At 35.7% G+C, this 24,612-nt stretch overlaps 5 protein-coding genes across 5 annotated transcripts in view; 3 read left to right on the plus strand and 2 right to left on the minus strand.

Annotated features, from left to right (window-relative positions):
* Positions 1-4,105, minus strand: part of LOC104746124 (putative 3,4-dihydroxy-2-butanone kinase) — a 4,772-nt gene extending 667 nt beyond the window's left edge. Inside the window, exons 1-18 of the mRNA XM_010467533.2 lie at positions 3,882-4,105; positions 3,328-3,465; positions 3,130-3,242; positions 3,002-3,049; positions 2,815-2,886; positions 2,651-2,740; positions 2,249-2,422; positions 2,068-2,151; positions 1,929-1,984; positions 1,619-1,749; positions 1,448-1,540; positions 1,300-1,358; positions 1,051-1,194; positions 921-964; positions 733-816; positions 584-657; positions 386-498; positions 198-293 (exon numbers count right to left, since the gene is read on the minus strand). Coding sequence (XP_010465835.1) covers positions 198-293; positions 386-498; positions 584-657; positions 733-816; positions 921-964; positions 1,051-1,194; positions 1,300-1,358; positions 1,448-1,540; positions 1,619-1,749; positions 1,929-1,984; positions 2,068-2,151; positions 2,249-2,422; positions 2,651-2,740; positions 2,815-2,886; positions 3,002-3,049; positions 3,130-3,242; positions 3,328-3,465; positions 3,882-3,921 — 1,653 coding nt within the window. The 5' untranslated portion in view covers positions 3,922-4,105. The remainder of the gene's footprint in view (positions 1-197; positions 294-385; positions 499-583; positions 658-732; positions 817-920; positions 965-1,050; positions 1,195-1,299; positions 1,359-1,447; positions 1,541-1,618; positions 1,750-1,928; positions 1,985-2,067; positions 2,152-2,248; positions 2,423-2,650; positions 2,741-2,814; positions 2,887-3,001; positions 3,050-3,129; positions 3,243-3,327; positions 3,466-3,881) is intronic.
* On the plus strand, positions 9,489-11,031 carry LOC104746126. The gene is made up of 4 exons (XM_010467534.2): positions 9,489-9,755; positions 9,920-10,002; positions 10,570-10,625; positions 10,711-11,031. Exons 1-4 carry the CDS (start codon positions 9,584-9,586, stop codon positions 10,787-10,789), a joined length of 390 nt encoding a protein of 129 aa, XP_010465836.1. The 5' UTR covers positions 9,489-9,583; the 3' UTR covers positions 10,790-11,031.
* On the plus strand, positions 12,181-13,864 carry LOC104746128 (purple acid phosphatase 17). The gene is made up of 3 exons (XM_010467536.2): positions 12,181-12,642; positions 12,762-12,918; positions 12,999-13,864. Exons 1-3 carry the CDS (start codon positions 12,466-12,468, stop codon positions 13,652-13,654), a joined length of 990 nt encoding a protein of 329 aa, XP_010465838.1. The 5' UTR covers positions 12,181-12,465; the 3' UTR covers positions 13,655-13,864.
* LOC104746127 (UV-B-induced protein At3g17800, chloroplastic) lies at positions 13,798-15,838 on the minus strand. Its single transcript, XM_010467535.1, has 3 exons — positions 15,511-15,838; positions 15,057-15,349; positions 13,798-14,713 (listed from the first exon to the last, which is right to left on the minus strand). The coding sequence occupies exons 1-3, from the start codon at positions 15,649-15,651 to the stop codon at positions 13,915-13,917; spliced, it is 1,233 nt and encodes a 410-aa protein (XP_010465837.1). The 5' UTR covers positions 15,652-15,838; the 3' UTR covers positions 13,798-13,914.
* On the plus strand, positions 16,794-19,268 carry LOC104746129 (dihydropyrimidine dehydrogenase (NADP(+)), chloroplastic). The gene is made up of 7 exons (XM_010467537.2): positions 16,794-17,313; positions 17,536-17,799; positions 17,893-18,063; positions 18,163-18,275; positions 18,369-18,555; positions 18,642-18,751; positions 18,838-19,268. The coding sequence occupies exons 1-7, from the start codon at positions 17,029-17,031 to the stop codon at positions 18,992-18,994; spliced, it is 1,287 nt and encodes a 428-aa protein (XP_010465839.1). The 5' UTR covers positions 16,794-17,028; the 3' UTR covers positions 18,995-19,268.

Raw genomic sequence — 24,612 nt, forward strand, 5'->3', positions numbered from 1 at the left:
ACTGCTCCTTCACAGCTCTTGCTGCGGCACTGTACCATCCTGCTGCAGCCATTGCACCTGGATCTGGAACCGTTGCAAGAATCTCCGCAGATACATAGCTTGATCTCCCAGCCTGTATTACACAATCTCATCCGTCATCTCAATATGAAAACCACTTAACATAACAAAAGCAGACTGAAACAGTAAGCTAAACTCACCTGTGCTTGCATCTGTATGGTTGATTCCGCTCCTGCAGTTGCTGCTTCAGCAGACAGAATGAAAGCCGATATTGGATCCTCTCCTGCGCTCAGCTTCTGTTCTTATCAAAAACAAAAACTCATTACTACTTGCAAGGTGCAATTTTCAAATCTTCAGTATGGAAAGAAAGTAAGCCGCTCTTTGTCACCTCCTCAAGAACTTGTGAAGCCGGAATGAGAGCATCTAGCATTGTTCGGTAGCCTGCAGTTGCTCCACCATATTTGCTGACTGAAGTAATAGATGACTTGAGTGCTTCAGACCCTGATTCAAAATAATGTTAACTGTCAAAACAAGCATGTGCCTTATAAGATACTAACTAACCACATACAAGCAAGCATGATCTCACAGTGTTTGGCAGTGACTTCTGACTGAGCGTTAGCTTTTAGCTCCGCGTATGCTGCCTTGCAGAGGAGATGGTAACTGTTTTCACAAGAGAACCCATAATGTCACTTTACTTTACTATAACAAATAATGTGAAATAATTTCAAGAGTTACATTATTCCGCTTGTCCCCCCCATGGCTCTTTTGATTGATGAACCAATCTCATTCACTGTTTCTGCAGCATCATTCAGTGGATAACTAGAAACGAAAAGAGACATGGTTCAAAGTTTTGTCAACAATCTCTGTGAAGAACTCAACATATAGAGAGGTTATGAGGGAGTAAAAGTAACAAATTGACTCACTACTTTTTCATGTCCTCCAGAATAGCCGTTGCTCCCCTGTACATCTACACAATTGATGCAGGCAAATGTAAGATAATATTAAATGAACAAAATATAAGTATGCATGGCAATATCTGCAAACAAAACTTACTGTCGACCCACAGTCACCATCGCCTACTTTTGCATCCCATTCATTCAGACTATCCTTTAGACTGATGATCACAGTTGCTGCTGCTTGAATGGCTGCCTCAAGGATTCGACCTTCTTTACTCAGCTCTTGAGGTCGGTTATGAGACTGGTATTGACAAATTTTCATGAAATTTACCAAAAACATTTGTCACCAACCCTTGAAACCTCTAAACGACGTATTTTCATCAAAAATGTAAATTGTAATGCATACCTCGGCTATTGATCGAGAAGGAGGAACAGGAACATGAATCTTCGCTGGTGGCCGGTTGCCTGCAATGTAGCACAAATTTTTTTGTATCTAAGACTATACTCCAAGGAAATAAATCACGGAAATAGGAAGCAGCTTAAATCTCACGGACCATCAGTTCCCACAGGCCAATTTGGAGCCTTGGTTGGAGCATCTAATCGGTCTAAAATCGACTGGTCAGCCTTCATGATTGAAATCGAGAATCCTGAGAAAGGAAGCATCGTCAGAGTAACAACAGGAGTATGTACCACTTAACAAAATGAAAAAATCTACAGAACCTCACCTGCCATATCAAGAGAAGTCATAAAAAAGCCTGTATACACCCTATCAACGGCAAGTCCAAATTCCAACTGCAGTTTAGGGACTGCTTTTCCAGCAGCAATCATAAGTTCCATTAAAGGGGTGCCTCCCAAACTGAAAAATTGAGAAGGCGTAACTAAGTTCTCCGCTACCAATCAATATACTCAGAGATCACCATCTAGTTCTACAAATTTGATATCACAGCAGCAGCATTTGGTCCAGCTAAAATAATGGAATAATAGACAGGTACGGAGATACCAATATATATAGAAAATACATCGATAGGGGCTTACCCATTAACCATGAGAACCACTCTATTACCACGAGTAATTGGAACATAATTGGTCTCCTGCAGATATGAAAGAATAATCAGATCTCTTTGACTATGGAAACAAGAAAGTACCATAAAGATAGCACAAATTAAGCACATACAGGATTAAGTATCTGCTGAAGAACATGGGAAACCACCACATCCACAGGTTGAACGTCAACCACAGCAGCACCTGGTTCTCCATGCTGAGAGACAGATTGAATTGCGATGTCAGCGTATGAACCAAAACACTGAAGAAAGTGAATTTGTGTGGAAACTCGAAAATACAAGAAAGTGACATACAATTCCAAGCCCGAGTTCCATCTTTTCTTCGCCAAGACGATCTGATGTAACCTGTCCAGGAAGCGTGCAGACGGATAATGCAACACCCATGGTACCAACTATCTCTGATGCACATTTTGCCTCAGCCGCAACTTTTTCTAGAGAAAGACCAGCCTCTGCTGCTGCACCCGCAACCTGTCCTTAGCAGAAGCAAATAAAATAAACTGATGCCTTAAGCTTTATATTCAGAACCTCGTTTTGATTCTAAGCTCGAGAAAACAAAACAAACAAATCAATATATAGCAGCCCAAGGTCTCAGACATCACAATTTGAACAAAAACAATATCGACGAGCAGCACACGCATACTAAACAAACTGGTTTAGAGTGTGATAAAGAAAAAGGATGGAAAGGGAGTGAGAAACCTTATGAACAAGAACTGTTCCTGCTAACCCTCTGCGTCCAGCGATACCACGTGGAGGGGGTAATGCACAATCCTCTCCAACAATTACCGTCTACAAAACAGATCATGTCATTCTGTCTGACAAAAGCTCTCAACTATGAAAAGGTAATGACGAGCATGTATTACCTCAACTTTGTAACCTTCAGATTTTGCTTGCTCAGCAGCCAAACCAAAGTTCAAGCGATCACCAGTATAATTCTGCCAAGAGAGTTGATGGGGAAACTAGATTAATCACAAACACAAAGAAAAGACTCTATAGTTCCTCGCAACAATAGAACTGTATGAATGTGGCTCTCTTTCCCACTCTAACTACCTTGACAATCAACAAACATCCCTCAGTACCAGTTACAGCTCGAATTCCCTGGAATTGGGCAAAAAATTTATCATTCAATCGAAATAAACAGAAGAGAAAAGATAGAAAGCCCCATCTGGAATACTCACAGCAAGGATGGAATCAACTGGTGGGGAGGCAAAGACATCTCCGCAGATAGCCGCTGTGAGCATACCTTCTCCAACGTAACCAGCATGTGCAGGCTCATGCCCACTGCCTCCACCTGCATAAAAAAAGTAGCATTGCTTTAGAGACTTTCAAAATCCTAAACCAAAACACATAATAATCTCTGGTCACAAAACTCCCACCTGATATAACGGCAACCTTGTCGTACTTTTCAGCCGAGACATCAGCTCGTATAACCACCTTAACCTCAGGGAAACCATCCAAATACTGAAGTCCATGATAAGTTTCAACGAGACCCTCAATGAACTCAGTTACAACATCTACAAAAAGGAAACCATTCTTTTATTCAATTCTCTTAAAGCAAAAGTCCCAAACCGCTAGTTCTATGCCATAAAGATGTAAATTATACCCTAAACCATGGAAATCAAGACATCGTGATGACCATGCAACGAACACAAGGGTGACGGAGTAAGCATTTCAAAGATCGCGAAACAAAATCAGGGGGGTAAAATCGACCAAGGCGAATTTTATGAGCAAGAAACAGGCAATGCAATTAAGAAATCGCAAATAGTAACACAACAATCGGGGAAGATAACATAGGTCAACAGTTCACAATTCTCATCGACCTAAATCTACGGCGGAGAACGAAACAACGACACCGAACAGAGCAGAGGATGCGACGAAAAGATAAACGGCAAGAAAACAAAAAGAAGAACGAAGAAAGAAGAGCACGAACCGTTGGGGTTGTTGATGAATTTCTTGGCCGCGAAAACCATAATTGCGAAGGTATGAAGCGATCAGAAACAGAGAATCGGAGAAGCTCGCATGTAAGAGGAGAGTATTGTAGAGGAAGGTTTAAGGCAATCCGGAGAAAGGAGAGAGAGAAAGAGTGAACAACAGCAACGCGTGAGAGAGAAAAGTAAGAAGAAAGCAAAGAAGAAGAGAGACGCAAATGGGGAGTTCGTTCCGTACGAGAAAACCCAAAGTTAAATAGAATTAATATGGGTCAGGCCCAATTTAAAAGTGGATAAGATATAGATTATGACGAATTTTGTAATATTATTATTTATTAGAATAGATTTATTACGTAATTAGACTCTAAATGGTCACTGTGTGCTGAACACGTGACATGGATACGTTGTCGTGAGCAACGCGCGCGCCTTGGTCCCAGTACTCGCGCTTAGCCGTCTGTGTTTGTGTTTGTATTGGAATTGGATGATATAACTTATAAAATGTGTAATTCTTTTCTATTTAACAAGAAAAAACTATGGATTTGCTTTTTTNTTTTTTTTTTTTTTTTTTTTGTCAACTGGAATTTTATTGATAAACTTGGTTTACAAACCAAGGTGGATTACAACAGAAAGAAAACCAAATACCCAAACAAGGGAAACATATACTGGCGGACTACATGAATGTCCCTAGAGACTAATAGCCACAAGAGGCAAGAGAGATTACAAACTAATGATAATACAAGGAAAATAAAAGGAACTAAGCTCTATAATGAACAAAGGCATGAGAGAATCCCACCAAGCTTCCTTAGAACCCTGTTTATGTCGAAAGAACTAGAAGACCGGAATACCACACACCGAGGACAACTAGAGAGCAAATCGACAAGGAAGAAAGCAGGAGACAAACACGACCAGAGACTCAAATACAACTACTAGCACACCTCACCAGCCGAATAGAGATAGCTAAAAACACTAGGGAGAAGGCAAAAACCTTAAAAACGACAGGAGACAAGCCACGCAAGATCAGCTATTCTTACACGCGGACACTCGTCGAACCAGCTTCAGCCACCTACAGACTTAAAACTGACGACGTCCTCGCAAGAGAAGAAATAGAGAACTAATCCACTGCTTTGACTAAAACCTAACTCTAAGACTTCCAAAAGGAAACTCGAAGGAAGGCTAGTAGGTGACTCAGCAACAAATTAACATCCAAATGGCTCACACCAAGAACGANCCCAAACAAGGGAAACATATGCTGGCGGACTACATGAATGTCCCCAGAGACTAATAGCCACAAGAGGCAAGAGAGATTACAAACTAATGATAATACAAGGAAAATAAAAGGAACTAAGCTCTATAATGAACAAAGGCATGAGAGAATCCCACCAAGCTTCCTTAGAACCCTGTTTATGTCGAAAGAACTAGAAGACCGGAATACCACACACCGAGGACAACTAGAGAGCAAATCGACAAGGAAGAAAGCAGGAGACAAACACGACCAGAGACTCAAATACAACTACTAGCACACCTCACCAGCCGAATAGAGATAGCTAAAAACACTAGGGAGAAGGCAAAAACCTTAAAAACGATAGGAGACAAGCCACACAAGATCAGCTATTCTTACACGCGGACACTCGTCGAACCAGCTTCAGCCACCTACAGACTTAAAACTGACGACGTCCTCGCAAGAGAAGAAATAGAGAACTAATCCACTGCTTTGACTAAAACCTAACTCTAAGACTTCCAAAAGGAAACTCGAAGGAAGGCTAGTAGGTGACTCAGCAACAAATTAACATCCAAATGGCTCACACCAAGAACGAACCTAGAGCAACAACTAATCTCAAACCAACAAGAGGACTCTAAGAAGAGGAAGAGAAAAATTCCGGATTCAAACCCCCAAGTATATCAACAACCGCAAATTAAGAGACTTAAAAGCTGACTTAACAAGGACAACCTAAAGCCACCAACAAAACAAACTGGGGATATACCAAACGAGCTTGACTTGATGAGAATGTAGCCAAAGGTAACCTAGACACTTTCTAAACAAAGAGACCCAACGCAGCACTACCAAGGACGGGAGAATACAAAGGACAGATGTTACNAAGATAGCTAAAAACACTAGGGAGAAGGCAAAAACCTTAAAAACGACAGGAGACAAGCCACGCAAGATCAGCTATTCTTACACGCGGACACTCGTCGAACCAGCTTCAGCCACCTACAGACTTAAAACTGACGACGTCCTCGCAAGAGAAGAAATAGAGAACTAATCCACTGCTTTGACTAAAACCTAACTCTAAGACTTCCAAAAGGAAACTCGAAGGAAGGCTAGTAGGTGACTCAGCAACAAATTAACATCCAAATGGCTCACACCAAGAACGAACCTAGAGCAACAACTAATCTCAAACCAACAAGAGGACTCTAAGAAGAGGAAGAGAAAAATTCCGGATTCAAACCCCCAAGTATATCAACAACCGCAAATTAAGAGACTTAAAAGCTGACTTAACAAGGACAACCTAAAGCCACCAACAAAACAAACTGGGGATATACCAAACGAGCTTGACTTGATGAGAATGTAGCCAAAGGTAACCTAGACACTTTCTAAACAAAGAGACCCAACGCAGCACTACCAAGGACGGGAGAATACAAAGGTCAGATGTTACCGGAGAGAAGGCAAAACACATCTCGGCCGTAGTAGAAGCCGAACAAACCGTCTATCATCATCAACGACCAAGGCCAAGGAAAAACCAGATCTGAAAATTCATTCAACAGAAACATCGACGAGACAGGGCAATCGCGGCTCACCATCACGGACCAAAAGGAGACGAACCTCGGTGAGCTCTCACCGATAACGGAGAGAACAAACTCTTGACGCCATTCCGAAATCTTCGAAACCAGATCCGCCGGAGGGGACTGAGAAAGGCTCAACAACAACTAGACATGAAGGAAGCAAACATAGGACGACCCTCTCACGACTCCGGCGAGAGGCGCCGGTGGCCGGAGAGGTCAGAAACGAGGAGGAAACCTTGGCGGCGGCTAGGGCGAACGAGTCTTCACGAGAGAGAAAAGGGGGTTTTTTAGGAAGTGTTTTCTTCAAAAAAATTAGAACTGACGTTACGCAAACTATGGATTTGCTTAGAATTTGTAATTAGATTATTCCTATTAAGTTTTATGTTATTTCTAAAACCTTTCTTTTTGTTACAAAGTTTGAAGTCAACTTTAAGATTTGTTAAATGTCTTGATTTGCAATAACTTCCATGTGAGTTTTATATTTGCCTTTATCTCTCTGGGTTCCTCTTTCTATATTTTATCATGAAATTACTTTTTCTTTATGAATTTACAATCAAGTCTTAGACTATGTACATTGGTTTAAGTATTCAACACCTTATTTTTTACTCCACATCATCATTTTTTCTTCCACCTCATTTTCTCTTTCTTCCACATAATAATTTAACACTCTCTCAATTTTTTTTTTCTACAATAGTTCTGTTTAACTAAATTCAACACCTTATCCTACTTTTTTATTTTATATTTTATCTTCTTTTATGTTTTTGTTTTTGATTAATTAATAAAATTTACTGATTAAAATTAAACAATAGTTTATTAAAGGATAATTAGAAGAATTCTAGTAAAAAGATAGATTTTTTTTATTGTCCAAATTAAATGAAACAAGTCTCTATTTATAAAGCACAAAAAATGATAAATTTTGATATAAACTATACTAAAAAATAAAATAATTTATTATAATTTAGTTGATGTAAAATAGTTAGAAGGGGTAAAGAATCTTTAAAATTCTAAATAAATGAGATAGTTTATTTTTTATTTAATGTGTTTTACCGTGAGTACACCCCACACATTGCTTACTCTATTCGCACGATGACACGTGGCATCAGGGGTCCCAGATTTTGTTTTCTCAACATGTTGAAAAAATTCAACTATGTTTAATCCACGTCATGTTTTTTTTACTTTCAACACCCTCATTGCTTCTATTAAACTATTGAATAAATAATTCAACATGTCCATTGTAAATGGTCTTATCCAAAACTAACTTTTTATATAGGCTTTGATTGGTAACATGAGTTACCATTGAATTAAGTTGAGTTATGGAATTAACTCATAGATTATTTAAAAATGTTACCAATCAACAAAAAACTAAAAAATTTAAAGTTGAGTTTGAGTTACAATGTGTTATGGTTGATTTACAGTTTTGAGTTAAGATGTGGTAAGTTGAATTATCTATTTTCTTAATAAAAAAATGACAATTCAGTTATATAATACAAAAAATATTATTTTTGTATTTATTCATTTCATATATCAATAACAATAATGTTTACTGTTTTCTTTTATTTAATACCTTTTTAATTAGTTATTTTCTATTTTCCTAAATTATTATTTTTTATTATCATTTGAAATAAAAATAGGCATAGACCTAAATATGATAACATTGTAAATATTATGGCATGCATGTAGTTAATTTTTTAATTTGCAATGTAACAAATAAGTTTAGTTAACTTTGTGTATATTAAAATTATTTTATTATTTATATAATTTTATTTATTTTATTTTTATTATTTTGTGAAATATATTCACTAATATTTTTAATAATTATAATCAAATAATACATACCACAGCATCTACCACAAAAATGTCAACAGTCAGTAATTTTGATAAAATTAATAAATCATATTTTTACAGTGATTCATTACATCAAACTGTTGTTTTTACTACATAATTTTTACTGCAAATTACATTAAATTATGCTTAAACTCAACTTCAATAAACCATGTTACCAATCAAAGCCATCAAATTATAATATTCTATGCAACTCAACTTAAATAAACCATGTTACCAATCAGAGCCATAGTTGATCTGAACCTTCAACCGAAAAAAAAAATGCACAGAAAATTAACTTTGTCTAATCATTTTTGAAAAATTAAAATATTATATTTTGGTATTTTAAAACTTATCCTAAGGATAACTATTCTGCATATTTAACATTAGTTTTTCTCGTTTCTAGTTTGTTCTTATGATTCTGTATTTTAAATTGCCTTAATTAACGTAACATGTTGACCCAAAAAATAAAAAGTGTCGTAACATTTTTCAACTTTATTATCTATACTTAAGTTTTACAAGTAAGCTTATCTATTTGATAATTATATGTAGCCATGTAGGTTTGAAGATTTGGAAATCTAATTGAACATTTGTCCAAATCTAATGGAACATTATCCTTCCTATTTTATTACTTCCAGATTTCTTTCATTAATAAGATAAGATAACCTTGCCCTTTAATTAAGTCAAACAAAATTAAATTTAAAGTAGTCATGATAGAAAATCTTTTGCCGGCCATGAAAAAAAAATTGGAAGTGTAGGATATGCCTCCCAAGAAATAATTAAATACCGGAAAAAAATCGAACCAAACAGTGTTAACCATTCTGAACCGGGAGTTAATGCGTGGGTCTCTCAACCAATGAAGTCACTCACTAACATAGTGACTATTGGGCCATAAAAGGCCCATCAATTAAAAATGTCGAGAAACCAAAAAAACCAAAGTCAATACCGGCCGGCACATGGACACGGCGTCGATAGATACACGTGTCGGACGCACGAAGAATCACAGATCATAATCATTCTTTCAATTTCACTACGGAAGAAGAGGATCTTAAAAAAAAACGAGAGAAAGAGAGATCTCTTGAAGAAGAAGAAGAAGAAGACAATGGCATTGCAATGGCTGATTCTGTCGTACGTGGTTGCCGCCGAGGTCGCCATCGCCATCATCTTGACTTTCCCTTACCCAATGCTCCTGAAGAAACGCATCGTATCACTTGTCTCGCTCATACTTAATCCCGCCGCCTCCGTCGTCGCCTTCTCTGGATTTCAGCTCCTCGGTAATCTCTCTCTCGCTCGTAGATCATCTGATTGTTCACTTTTTTCCTTGTTCAGATTCGATACGGTCTTTATAACTAGGGTCTCGAGTTGAGTGTGATTTGGTATCTATATGTTTGGTTTGTTTTGGCAATTACTCATGTGAATCGTTTGTGTTTCTTGTCAGATATATACTGGAAGAACGAGCATAGGCTAATGTGCTCATCTGAGGTTTGCACTACTACAGAGCGTGATCGCTACGAGAAATCTGTAAGTTCGTCATCATCTACAGAACATTTGAACTTATGATCGTGCCTTCACTATTGATATTAGAATTGAAGCTTATTTTAGTTCATACTGATACTTGTTCATGTATATGTCTTCTTTGATGAAGTTTTATAATAATGTAGAATCATCTGATGATCGAGTTTAGTTGCTTTAATTTAGTTGAATTAAGTTTAGGATGTCTCAGTAATGAAACAAAAAAATGAGTTCTCAGTAGCACTACCAATTGCATATTTGGTCAGAGACTCGCAGAGTTAGTGTCACTGCTTAGTATTAATCTAAGGTCATGTCTATAGCAAACTTTTATGCAAGGAATCTTATATTGGTGGAAACATTCAGATATATTTCCTTTGAAAGATTTGTCAGAATACATCTAGTAGTGCCGTATTCTTTTTATGCTATCTTCTTCTGAATATGTTGATGAGATTTCAACATTTATCTGAGCTTTTTTCAGTTTGCGCTTGAATTTGGGGGGCTCTATCTGTTACATACTACATTTAATTTGGGTTTCTGTCTCAACTCAGCTTACTTACTGGTTTACTTGTGTTTCAGATCTATAAGGCTCAGAGGAATGTGGTTCTGTGTGCAGCTGGGATCCTTCTCTACTGGTACATTATCAACTATCACACACTCCACACTTTATACTTGGCACTTATGTATGTATTTGACTGTTTCTCTCATATTTACTAACAGGTGCATCTTCCGCATCTGCAAGTACCACAAAGATCTTGAGCGTTTGGAGGAATTAGAGAAGAGATGCAAAGACGAGTAGAAGTCTCCCCAAGTCTGGTTCTTCTGTTATAGTATTACCACGGCTTGTGAGTAGATCCAAAAAAACTGAATGAGACCAGGATTGGTTTATCTTGAGAATATCTTTGCGCAGACCCTTTTTGTGTTTATTCCTTTTGCAACTTTTGGTTTACTTTCCGAGGAACAAACAGGCTCTGTTTATTTCACGTCCAGAATTCACCTTTACAGATTATAGTTGTTGCAAGAAACCTAGATCAGTACTTCGAGTAAAATTTGTTATTGTATGCGGATTGACTTGGGACTGCCCTGCCAAAGCCAAGCTGAGCTGGGTTTTATAGGCTTTGATGGTCTGGTCTGAGCTGATCCCGACAGAGCAGAGTTATTAAATCTGTCTGGTTTTGCGTTTTGGCTTTAACTACATGCTGGTCTTGCTTAATTCAGACTGAGCCGGCTGGAACACTATATCTAGACCGGTCTATAGAGCTGGAGCAGCTCGGTTAAATGCCCATTAGAACTAGGAGGAAATATGTGTTTGAAAGTGTATAGAGGAGACCCTCTCTAGGTTTGTAACCGCAAGACATGAACATCCGAAACAAGGAATAAGTCAAGAAACCCCATTATCGAACCAAACATGAAAGGATTCCAGAACCAACGGGAAAGCAACTAGTCACGTATTGACTTTGACTATACCAAAACAGCGGTTACCTATGGTTGGGGCATTATTTGTTACGGCCCGGATTATTTTAACGTATTTTAAACTAAAAATAAGGAAATACTATTAAACGATCTTAACAAAAGATTACACTAGTATTAGTTTATTTATTACAATGGAAGTGGAGAGTGTACAGTGAACACTAAACTGTAAAGCAACGTGACGTGTCAATCTGTGAGAGGTATAAAACGGCGTTGTCCGCTGTTAGAACTTGTCGGAAAGTGAAGTATATGTGGTCCAATAGCAATACCATCTCGTGACACAACCGGGTTCTACTAAAATTAAAATAATCAAAACCCAATCATGCTTGAGCACATTTTTTTTTGGTAATGTGATTGAGCACATAATATTTCCCCAAATACCTTCTTATAGATAATAAAAATTAAATTAATCATCTAGAATATTCAAAACCTTTTAAAAGTCCGCAAGCCACTTTTCAGATTCCCTTCTGCTAACTTTATTATTGTTAATGAAATTTTAAAACCACAACTTTGTTGTAACTTTTTATTTATTAACCAAGAACTCAAAACCTAAACTTAGGGTTTTATACTTATAATTTTTTTTAGAAATTAGATTTTACCACAAACAAAACCAAAATCTCTGAGTCTATCAGAGATCCAAAAAAAAAGAAAAGAAAAAAATGAGAGGTGGATGTCAGAAATCGAGAGCGAAAGAAAATAAAAAAGATGCGGCCACTGGTTGGGAATATCCTTCAGCATCTTTAACCGCACCTTTTTTTATGTTCTCTTTAAGATTTTTTCGGTTTAAAAAGCATCTTCTTCTCCCTCCTCTTCCTTCCCTTCATCATCGTCTCCTTCACCACTCTCGTTTCTCTCTTCTTCTCATCTCAAATCCCGTCTCTCTCTCTTTCTCTCCATATACAGAGAGAGATCCATAGAAACTACCAAAGTACGTTTCCTCAAGCGTTACTTTTCGAATTTCCCAATATATATAATTGTGTGAGCCGCCGTGAACAACAATTAATCATGAATTCTCGTCTGAGTTTGCTTATATTGTATATCTGCGCCACCCTCTTCGTGGTGTCGAACGGTGAGCTTCAGAGATTTATCGAGCCGGCCAAAAGCGACGGTTCCGTTAGTTTTCTAGTCATCGGAGATTGGGGTCGCCGTGGCTCCTTTAATCAGTCTGTCGTTGCCTATCAGGTTTTAGTCCCAACATTATTTGTATCATTTACATATATGGAATATTCTAATAGTATTATTCTCTTTCCTCGTACAGTGACGTGTTTAATTTAATCAGTTCAATTAATTAATTTACGCAGATGGGAGGGGTCGGAGAGAAGATAGGTTTAGATTTCGTGGTCTCTACGGGAGACAACTTCTACGACAATGGCTTGTTCAGTGAACACGATCCAAATTTCGAACAGTCTTTCTCTAACATCTACACTGCTCCTAGTCTCCAGAAACAGTGGTACAGTGGTAATAATCCATCCTTTACATAATCCCAATACCTTTTGATTCAATTTGGTTGAGTTTCTCATCAAATGAAAATGATGCAGTTTTGGGGAACCATGACTATAGAGGTGATGCTGAAGCTCAGCTGAGCTCTGTTCTTCGTGAAATCGACAGCCGTTGGATCTGTCTCCGATCATTCGTGGTGGACGCAGAGTTAGTAGAGATGTTCTTCGTTGACACCACTCCTTTTGTGAAAGAGTACTACACTGAAGCAGATGGTCACACGTACGATTGGCGCGCGGTTCCTTCTCGCAACTCTTATGTTAAAGCTCTCCTCCGTGACCTCGAAGTTTCTCTGAAGAGTTCTAAAGCGAGATGGAAGATTGTTGTTGGTCACCATGCGATGAGAAGCATTGGACACCATGGAGACACGAAAGAGCTCAACGAAGAGCTTCTTCCTCTTCTTAAAGAGAACGGTGTTGATCTATACATGAACGGACACGATCATTGTCTTCAACATATCAGTGATGAAGACAGTCCTATCCAGTTTTTAACTAGCGGTGCTGGATCCAAGGCTTGGAGAGGAGATATTGACCCAGTGACCAACAATCCCAAGGCTCTGAAATTCTATTATGATGGTCAAGGGTTCATGTCCGCTCGGTTCACTCACTCAGACGCAGAGATTGTCTTCTATGATGTCTTTGGTGAGGTTTTGCACAAATGGGTTACTTCTAAACAACTTCTTCATTCCTCAGTTTGAAGTAAAAAACAAAAAAATGCCTAATAAAATTGGCTTCATTGTAATTTTGTATCATATATTAAGTCCTATTGCAGGCTAGGTAGGCTTCCTGCTTAGTTTTAGCATCCCTACCATATTTTAGCTCTAGCTTTATCCCATCACAATATCATATAAATGTACGATCTTTTATCTCGGATTTTGATACAACTGTAATGATACCCTTAAAGGGTATCTTCTTTATGTTACATAAGTTAGTCTATTATTGCATTACAGACCATTTTCTAGTTCAATACAAAGTGGTACCTTGCATCCACATGGCTCTCTACGTCCCAGAGGAACGATCCGAAAGTCACAGCCTCCAAGACGAGCCTCTTCATCCCACCAAAGCTGATATTTATCTGTTCGTCCTTGGATGAATCCACAGTACCTTCCGGTGTTAATACGATCTCAGGCTTACCAAACAATGCCTCTGTGTGCTTCTCAATGATCCTAACTGCTTCTCTTGATCTTATAGTGGCGTATCTCTGAAGCGTCTCTGCATCAAACGACATCACGTATGACCTTAACCGGGATGGTTTAATCTCGCTGCCAAAGCCCTTAGCGCTAACTCCGCCAGCAAATGCACCAACCTCTGGGTGAGACGATACAGCCGAAGGCCGCTCTGTTTGATCAACGCTTGTTTTACTATCATCCAACCCACCTGGCAGAATCTTCATGGTTTTCTCAAGCTGAAACCTTTGGTCCACCCTCTTCAAGAAATATCCATACATGACAGAAGCAGCATAAACTTGTCCAACTCTGAGCTTGCTTATCTGTGCAACAGAGGCTAGATCACCCATTCTGCTTCCAAGAATCAGTGCTAGATGGTTGTGAATCATCTCGTACATCTCGGGAGAGTGAAGCTGCTCAAGCTTCTCTACTTTGGTCGGCCAAGTATCAACACGACCAGATGGATGAGAAGATGGGGTCACTGATGGTACAAGTGATACGTTAGCTTCCATGAACTTTTGAACCACCAATGCGTACAAAATCTCTTCCAATGTCCTTCTTCTCTCATTTTCCTTCAACTCTGCAATCCTCCTACAAGCCGAAAAACAATTCCCATAATCAAACTCGTATTCAAATCCAAAGCTTTGTGGTCTTAGCACTAGGTCTCTTATGTGTATATATATAGATGGAGGATTTAAAACAGATAATAGACCACAACCATACTGCTAGTTATGGAATTGTCCAACGTAACGATATCATGAGTCATGACTATCCAAATTCGTTATGGTATTTATATCTACAGACGCAGAAAAGCTCACAAAACATCTCTTTTACTTACGACCTCAAGCAAGATTTAATATCAAGATTAATAATAGTTGTCAAGAAATCAGTGTGCGGTAATTAAAATTATTGTTCATAGATTGTTGTAACAAACCTGTAAAGAACGATGTCGGTTCCAGGTACAGAGGATGCATCTTTGTTCTGTCCCTCAGAGTCCCGATCAGTTTGGAGCTGCTCAAGCTGCTGTTCAACAGCTGCAGGCACAAGATGAGGATGGCTCAACAAAATCTGAGACAGAAACTGACCAGCAGGCGACTCCAGGCGAAGCGGTGCGATCGGTTTAGGGGTTGAACCAGAGGAAGCATCACCACTAGACGCTGAAGAAGCTCTAACCACAAAAATTCTCCGAGTTTTAGCAGTCGTTGTTAAGCTTTGCAACGCGTTTTGCTGCAAATAGATAAAACCAACATTTAAAAAAAGCACCAAGAACATAAAAATCCTTAAAATATTGGAAAGCTTGACTTTTTTGGAACTTTCAGGTTCACATGAAAACAACCGGATCAGAATATTTGGTTAATTGAATCAAGAAGAAGAGATTTGAGACATACCCTGAAACGAAGTCGAAGTCTTGAACCAGAACGCGTGAACCCAGGGCCACTGGCGGTAAGGAACATAGATCCAGAACCGTTGTCGGAAGTTCTAGGTGGTAAGACGGGAGATCGAACCAAACTCGCCGTCACGGCATCCATGGTTGCTCTCTGTGAGTAGAAAAGAGAAGAGAAATCGAAGTTTTGGTCGGACCGTTGGAGATAAGAAGAAACTCTAGAAGAGCTTTGAGAGAGAGAGAAAAGTATTAAAAAATGGCGATCGATTGATATTACTGGTAAACAGACTTTGTTTGGTTGGTTTAGTTCTTTGACAAAACAGAGACGGGTCTGATTATTTATATCATAAAATGAAAATAATTCTCAAGAAATTATATTATTCGCTTACATAATTTTGTGACCATGGAAATTATATGATGAGGTCGTGGTCACTGTGTGTCCTTCCTTGTACAATAACGATATTATAAAATCGAATAATACTTCTTTTTGTAGTGTTATTTAAAGATTTGAACACAATTATATATCAAATATCTAAAAAAACTGCACTAGAAAGTTCGAATGAAAAATATTTCAAGTCATATAACTCTAAACCACATTTGTAGTTCGTATTTTTGTGCAATCACGAATTTCTTATAAATTATAGGGTGACTGACTTAATATGGTGAAGCTTAAATCATGTTTTCCACATCCACTAGGATTTTTAATTTTTCTATTTTTTTTTACTAATCTTATAAGTTTCACTTTGCGCAAATTAAACGAGAAAAGTACTGTAGAGTCAGTCAAACTAAACAAAGGAAGAGAAACGATGAGAGCCACCAACTGCTGTTGTGTCCATTCCCACTTACACGTATTACTATTATAACGTTTTGTTTTGTTTTGTTTTGTGACGCATGGGCTAATTTACCCCCACGGCCACTAGTGCCCAAATAACTCGTTTCTCTAGAAACAAACCTTAGCCTCACGGTAGATTCCGTTACGTGTTTGCCATTTCCACGTCTTTTTTTTCTTTTTCTTTTTCTTTTTCAGTCGGCGTATATATTGAGTAATCTTTTTTTAAGAAAATATCCATTGCTTGATTTGTTGGTAATTGATAGAGATAGAAACAGAGAATCTTAAGTTTTATCCACTCCGTTGAACAAGAGATAAGATAGAGAATAAAATTTTAATTGTTAAATACGAATGATTAATGGCTTTTTTTAATCTTACGGAAGATGGGTCTATTATTACTTTGGGTGGTTCATTAATCAACTAATTTAGGAACTTACGTTACAAAACTTGCAATTATTTTCACGTGGCATGAGGTTGAAGAACCGACCAATTATTACAAGACACTCTTCTTCTCTTACCTATCTTCTTCTTTACCTTGTTCGATTTGATCAAACAACTCACACATTTCCAAATCCTCCCTAACTAACACTCTGTTGCGTGCCATCTTCTCTCTCTCTCTCTCTCTCTCTTTTATAATTCTTGAGTTTTTCACGTCTCAAGTTTGATAACTTCTTGAATATTGATCTGTAAACCATGGCTTCCATGAGTTTCGCCTTGAACCGTTTCTCTGGTCTCGCCTCTAAAACCAGCTTATCAGCTAACTTCGATCCTTCTTCAACTCGCCGGAGTTTTCTACCTCCGACTAGAGTTGGTCTAAAGATCTCTGCAGCCGTTGAATCTGAGCCTGATCTCAGTGTCACTGTTAATGGCTTGAAAATGCCCAATCCTTTCGTGATCGGGTCTGGTCCACCGGGTACCAACTACACCGTCATGAAGCGAGCCTTTGATGAAGGTTGGGGAGCCGTCATCGCTAAAACCGTAAGCTCTCTTTCTCTTCAATCTGATCATTCCTTCGAAATTGAGATTTGACTTTTGATGATGATTGAATCTGTTCTGCGTTGACTATATTGAGTTTTCTAGTTCTTGATTCTGCTAATCATAGTACCAAGAACAGAGTATTTAGGTGTGTTTGTGTATGATGATGATGATGATGATGATGATTGAGTTTGGTTTGAATCTGTGGTTGGATGATTTATTTAGGTATCACTAGATGCATCCAAAGTTATCAACGTGACGCCTCGATATGCCCGGCTACGAACCGGATCAAATGGATCAGCCAAAGCAGATGTAATTGGGTGGCAGAACATAGAACTCATTAGTGACCGACCTCTTGAAACCATGCTCAAAGAGTTTAAGCAGTTGAAAAAAGAGTACCCTGATCGGATCCTTATAGCTTCCGTCATGGAGGAATACAACAAAACTGCTTGGGAAGAGCTCATCGACCGTGTTGAACAAACTGGTGTTGTGAGTTTTCCCCCTCCCAAACACAGATTCTTAAGTTTTCTCCTCTTTTCTGATACATGTTAAAGAGATTGTTCTGGATACTTGTTTTTGTAGGATGCTTTAGAGATCAACTTCTCGTGTCCTCACGGTATGCCAGAGCGCAGAATGGGTGCTGCTGTTGGACAAGATTGTGCACTTCTCGACGAGGTTTGCGGATGGATTAATGCTAAAGCTACAGTTCCTGTATGGGCTAAGATGACTCCTAATATCACTGACATAACAGAGGTGTGTGACATCTAAGTTAATGCAAAACCGTTATTGCTACTCTGTTTTGCTCTCCTTTAACCATATATATATATATATTTTTGTAATCTGTAAATATAGCCTGCTAGGGTATCTCTTAAGTCAGGCTGTGAAGGAATTGCAGCTATCAATACAATCATGAGTGTAATGGGAATTGATATGAAGACGTTGCGTCCTGAGCCATGTGTTGAAGGGTTAGCTATATATAGCATTCTTATAAACGTAAAAAAGTTAAGCAACTCTTGTAATACATAACAAGAAATGCTAATGTATTTAATGTTTTGCAGTTACTCAACTCCAGGAGGCTACTCTTATAAGGCTGTTCGCCCAATTGCGCTTGCGAAAGTTATGAGCATAGCCAAAATGATGAAATCTGAGTTCAGTGGAAATGATTACTCGCTTTCGGGTATTGGAGGTGTTGAAACTGGCTATGATGCGGCTGAATTCATTCTCCTCGGATCTAATACTGTACAGGTGACTATACTCAACACTCTCCTCACTTTTTTATGTTTTTAAACTTTATTCCGTGAGAAGCTTAGTTTACTGCTTTTTGTTGGAAGGTATGCACTGGTGTGATGATGCACGGCTATGGTCATGTGAAAACCCTTTGCGCCGAGCTTCAAGATTTCATGAGACAGCACAACTTCTCTACGATAGAAGACTTTAGAGGGTATGAGCAACTTTTCTTATAGGATTTTATATCCTTCTTTACCCTTGCTGAGCAGTTTTTGTCATGTTGTTTGTTGTTTGGCTTAGGCATTCGCTGCAGTACTTTACAACACACACAGACTTAGTTAAGAGACAAAAAGAAGCAGTTGAGCAGAGAAAAGCCGAGAAGAGAGGCTTGAAATCCGACAAAGATTGGACCGGAGATGGGTTCGTGAAGGAGACTGAGAGTATGGTTTCTAACTAAGGTACTAGCCTGGTGAAGTGATGGTTAAAGCATAGCAAAACCCACAAAGGCACTTCCTTTCAATTGTTTCAAAATCAACTCATTCATCTTGTATCCATAGCCACAGCGTTTTCTTTGTTCGTTTAACTTGGCTTAATTTTTGGCCAATAATAAAAAAATATCATAGTTATAAGAGACTCAAGCTTTAAAGATTGTACTGATTCCGTGAAAGCGGTTAAAGGAATGATTTACTTAAACCAATAATGCTCCATGAAGCAAGACGTTTATTACGCTAGTGTAAAACTTTTTATAATATAACCAAGTAGTAATATACTTGGTTTTAGATTTTATTTTGTAACATTTGAATATTGAATATGAACTTCTCATATTTCATTTTAATACTAACTCATTTCAATTATATAAGAGTTTTGAGGCTTTTTTTTGCTCTATTTTATAATATTTTCTCAAATTTCTATATATAATTTTTATTAATATCACAATTTATGACTATTTGAACTATGCAGTATATTTTTCTATTGGTTGAAGTTTTATAAATGAGATAATATTTATTGTTTAGTAATTTTTATGTTTTTACTCAAAAACTTTTATAGCACAGGGAGTACCATTTAAATATCTATATTATCCTAATAAACCATATATTAAGTTTAATTACACATTTCTTCTTAATGCATAGAACTAAATATTTTATATCAAACACAACTAATACATCATATCAAATCTATATCTTAGTAAGAATTGAAAATACAAATAAAAATTAACAAATTATAATTCACAAAAAAACTGAATCAACATTATTTAAGATATATTTGTTATGTTGCTATCTTATAAGTAGTAATTTTACCTCATGTCATAATCAATTTTAAATGAGTGAAATATATAAAAGAAAAACATATATGAAGATATAGAGACATTTTCATCAAATAACTGAAGATTCATTCCTATAAATTATAATTTATTTCGAGTTATCTTATGTTTTAACATATGCATTACAAAAATACTAATAACTTTAAATCATTTTTTTTAAATTATACATATTAATTGTTTGGGCAAAAGTAGTCGATTCATTTAAAGACTACGGAAACAAGAAACAGATGTTGAATAGTTGTTTTTATTGATTAAAGTCTCAAGCTCAAATACAAGAATTCAAGGCACAGCGAATCAATCTATAAACCCTAGCCGCATTCTAGAGTTGAGTCGTGTGTCTTGCGTTTTAGGTCTCTTGCTTTGTTCTCGATCCCCCTCTCATGGAGGCCGCTCTCCTTTTATATAGAGAACTCTTTACCATAATCCCTTAGGATATGTCTTGGGATTGCCGACTCTATCTATGATAGGGTCGGTCTCGAGACTCTTGGTCCACTGGTAAAGTCGGTCATTACTTTTGGTCTATTAACAAATCCAGTCATGTGACTTTCGGCCCATTGACGGAGTCAGTCGCGAGATTCTCGGTCTATTGACAAAGCCGGTCGCAAGATTCTCGCCTATTGACAAAGTCAGTCACGAGCTCTTAGCCCATAAACAAAGTAAGTCACCAGCTCTTGGCCCAGTGACAATGTCGGTCACATGACTCTCAATCCATTGACAAAGTCAGTCACGTGACATTCAACCCATTGACAGACTCGGTCATGCAACTTTCCTCTTAGTAGATTGGCATACTTGTATTGACTTTGTCATGTAGAATATGAGTTGACTCTATCCAATATCTTTGTAAATATTCTCTCTGCTTCTCTTGATTTATCGGGTTTGTCGAACTAACCATGAAATTTCTCTATTTAATAGAGAAGATAAAATTATACCCAACATTAATATTTGAAAACTTTTTAATCTAAAATAAATTTCATCGTTAGACATTCAGTTTAATAATCATATTTAACTATTTATTTCATCGTGAAACCATAATTCACTTCTTCATGGATTAGAGTTAAAATTTTAATAAAAAAAAATATGAGCATCATATGAGATAATATATATATTGCTTAGTATTTAAATTTAACAATAAAAATAGTCAGTAAAAAAATCAGTTAACATCCACAAAATTTTGGAAATCCAAAAATATCCTAAATATTATTCTTTTATATATCATAATTTCATAAGTAATACTTTTGTTAATTTTCATCAATTGTCCTAAATATTATTCTTCTATATGTCATAATTTCATAAGTAATACTTTTGTCAATTTTCATCAATTATCCAAAAATTTATTTCTGCAAATTCATTTTTTCTATTTTTTTTCTGGTTTCTCATATTACTACATGCATTAAAATCTTTAAAATAAAATATGTAAAACTATACTAATACACATCATGTATTGAATTTTTTCCTTTTTGAGTTCATTTTCTTTCAAGGTTTTGTGTACTTACTTAAAATAAAAATTTATATTACAACGATAAATATAATTTATATCCAACTAAAATTATGTTAAATAACTTATGTTATTATTTTTAACTTTGTTATTCATTATTTATTGATTATATACATGCTTAATAAATTAAGTTATTGCTTACACATGTCAAATTTTATCGAGAACACACATATAATATATTAACATATAACTTATGTTATTATTTTTAACTTTGTTATTCATTATTTATTGATTATATACATGCTTAATAAATTAAATTATTGCTTACACATGTCAAATTTTATGGGGCATTCTCAAAAATGCCCTTTTTTCCATACCTCTTTTTAAAAATACCTCTTCATGTTGACCATTTTTAAAACTACCCCTCTTTATATACAAAATGACCAAATTACCCTTTTTTGAGTGACAGCAAGAATGTACAGTCATCAAAATCGAAAATATTTTCCCGCCAAAAAAATTTCCCGCCAAAATCGAAAATTTTTCCCGCCAAAAATATTGAAACTTATACCTTTTAAAAACCTTGTAAACGCGCGTTTACAAGGTTTTTGAAAAGTTTTTAAACACATTGTAAACGCTTTTAAAAACCTTGTAAATGCTTTTAAAAAGCTTGTAAATGCTTTTAAAAGGTTTTTAAACACCTTGTAAACGCTTTTAAAAACTTTTAAAAAGCATTTACAAGGTGTTTAAAAACATTGTAAAAGCGTTTACAAGGTGTTTAAAAACCTTTTAAAAATCTTTTTAAAAACCATTTGAAAACCTTTTAAAAACCTTTTAAAAACCTTTTAAAACCTTTTAAAAACCTTTTAAAACCTTTTAAAAACCTTTTAAAAATCTTGTAAAAGCGTTTACAAGTTGTTTTAAAAACCTTTTAAAACTCTTTAAAAAATCTTGTAAAAACTTTTACAAGGTGTTTATAAAATAAGGTAGAAACCTTATAAAATCTTTTAAAAACCTTGTAAATTTTTTATGTCGAAATTTTTTATCAAAATTTTTTTGCCGAAATTTTTTTCGAAAAATTTTTGGCGGGAAAATATGTCGAAAATTTTTTGGCGGGAAAATTTTGTTTTTCTTTTTATTGAATAAAATAATTTTCATCTAAGGGTAAAATGGTCATTAAAAATTAAAAGAGGGCAAAAATAAAAATGGTCAGAAAAGAGGGTATTTTTGAAAAGGGGTATATCAAAAGGGGCATTTTTAACAAATTCTCAAATTTTATCGAGAACACACATATAATATAATTAACATACAGTGGAAAATATATTGATTTTGTTAGTTTTCTTTTTGATTTAGAGAAATAATTTTTTTAAAATATAAACATGTAAAATCCTGTAAATATAATTAGCATTCTTACTACGTTTATTTTAAAAAAAAATTGACATGTGTCAACATCTAATCAATATATTTGACACGTGTCACGATCTTGTTAACGAGTAATTTTGAGATCAAGCTTTATATAATAAGATATGTATATTCAGGGGTTTATAGCAATCTTGGAAAATAATAATTGACAATAATTTAGAAAAAAACACTCTTTTTATTTACCTTTAGGCTTGAAATCTATCAACAACATTTTCTTTGTTCTTGTTGTTGTGTACCATTCATCTTGTATCCATATATAGCAACTAGTCTTTAAGGGTGAGGGTAACCGAACTTTAGAGGCTTCAACATGCTCAAAAGCAAACAACATCTGCTGAGAAACTTAGAGAAGCATCACCCGCTTTGAAAGTAATGTTGTCACCAAAAGTAATGCTCCAGTGACTTTTTCTTCAGTTGAATTTTTTAGAGGCTTCAACATGCTCAAAAGCAAACAACATCTGCTGAGAAACTTAGAGAAGCATCACCCGCTTTGAAAGTAATGTTGTCACCAAAAATAATGCTCGAGTGACTTTCTTCAGTTGGATGGTTCTAATTCATGTTTTTGGTCAAGGAATGGTACTTTTATATTTTAGCTCCTTGGTTCTTCTCCTATGTCTGATGCGCACTCACATGGTGTCTTTGATATGGTCTAATTCGGAATTGATTTTAAATCGTATAATAGAATCTATATCAACATTTTTGAAGTACATTTTGTGTTATGTCCTTTTAGTTTTACTTATTTAAATTTTTATTTACAACATTAACCCCTAAAAAATTTCCAAAAATAGTTTCACGACAGATTTTGTTTCCTAAATCTATATTAACATTTTTGAAGTACATTTGGTGTTTTACTCTTGAAGTTATATGTATTTTTAAAAACTTATTTACAAATTTAATCCCTAAAAACTTTCCAAAATAACATCATTTCAGATTTTGTTTCCTAAATATTTTACATTTCATTCCAACCAAAAATAAAAAAACAGCAATCAATATTGTATATAGACATAAACTATGATATATTTTCCATTTTATTTTCTTAACCTGTGAGTTTTGATTCTTAACATAAGAAGAACTTTGATTCCTAATTATTTAAATATTATAATTAATATATATATATAATAAAATTAAAAATATTATGAATATGTAAAATTAAAAAAATTAAAATACTATATAATGTGGTTATAAAAAGGACATGTTGGAATTAATAAAATATTATTAAATATGTGCTAACACGGGTTAAATCCTCATTTTATTATTTACCAACACTATAAATATTATAATATCTGACATATAAAATCAATTTGTTTTACCTAAGATTGTGTAAAATAATTAATTTATTAGGAAAAATGTGACTTAATCACATCATATAAATGACTTATTGTTGAAGAAAAAGACTTATTATGTATTTAGATTCCTTATTTTTTGTTATAATAATTAAAAATCAAAATAGAATCTCAAATACTAAACAAAGCAAACTAAATATAATAAACAAATGGTCATATAGTATATTACATGTTAAAAAATTAATATAAACATTTAGTCGCACAAGCGGCCGGAAAATTAGGTTATTTCTCTATTTATAAAACACTCAATATTTAACAAACAAATAGAATATAAAATATAAATAATAATAAAATTATATACATGCGGTTTACCGCGGGTTAAAATCTAGTCAAGTAAATAAATAAGAAACTGAACGAACCCAAGTAAATTTTTGGTTAATTTAATTCAACATGATTAATTAATGAGAAAAAGGGGAAAAAGAAAAAGGTAAAGAAATGTGCAAAGACCATTGTCAGGGATCCATGGTCTTTGAATCTCTCGGATCTGCCCCAGGTTTTGCAATTCGGGTGACAAGCCACCATGCATACAAAGGATCTTCTCGTCAATGAGAGCAGCTACG

The sequence above is a fragment of the Camelina sativa genome, chromosome 15, assembly GCF_000633955.1.
Source record: "Camelina sativa cultivar DH55 chromosome 15, Cs, whole genome shotgun sequence".
Lineage (NCBI taxonomy): Eukaryota > Viridiplantae > Streptophyta > Magnoliopsida > Brassicales > Brassicaceae > Camelina > Camelina sativa.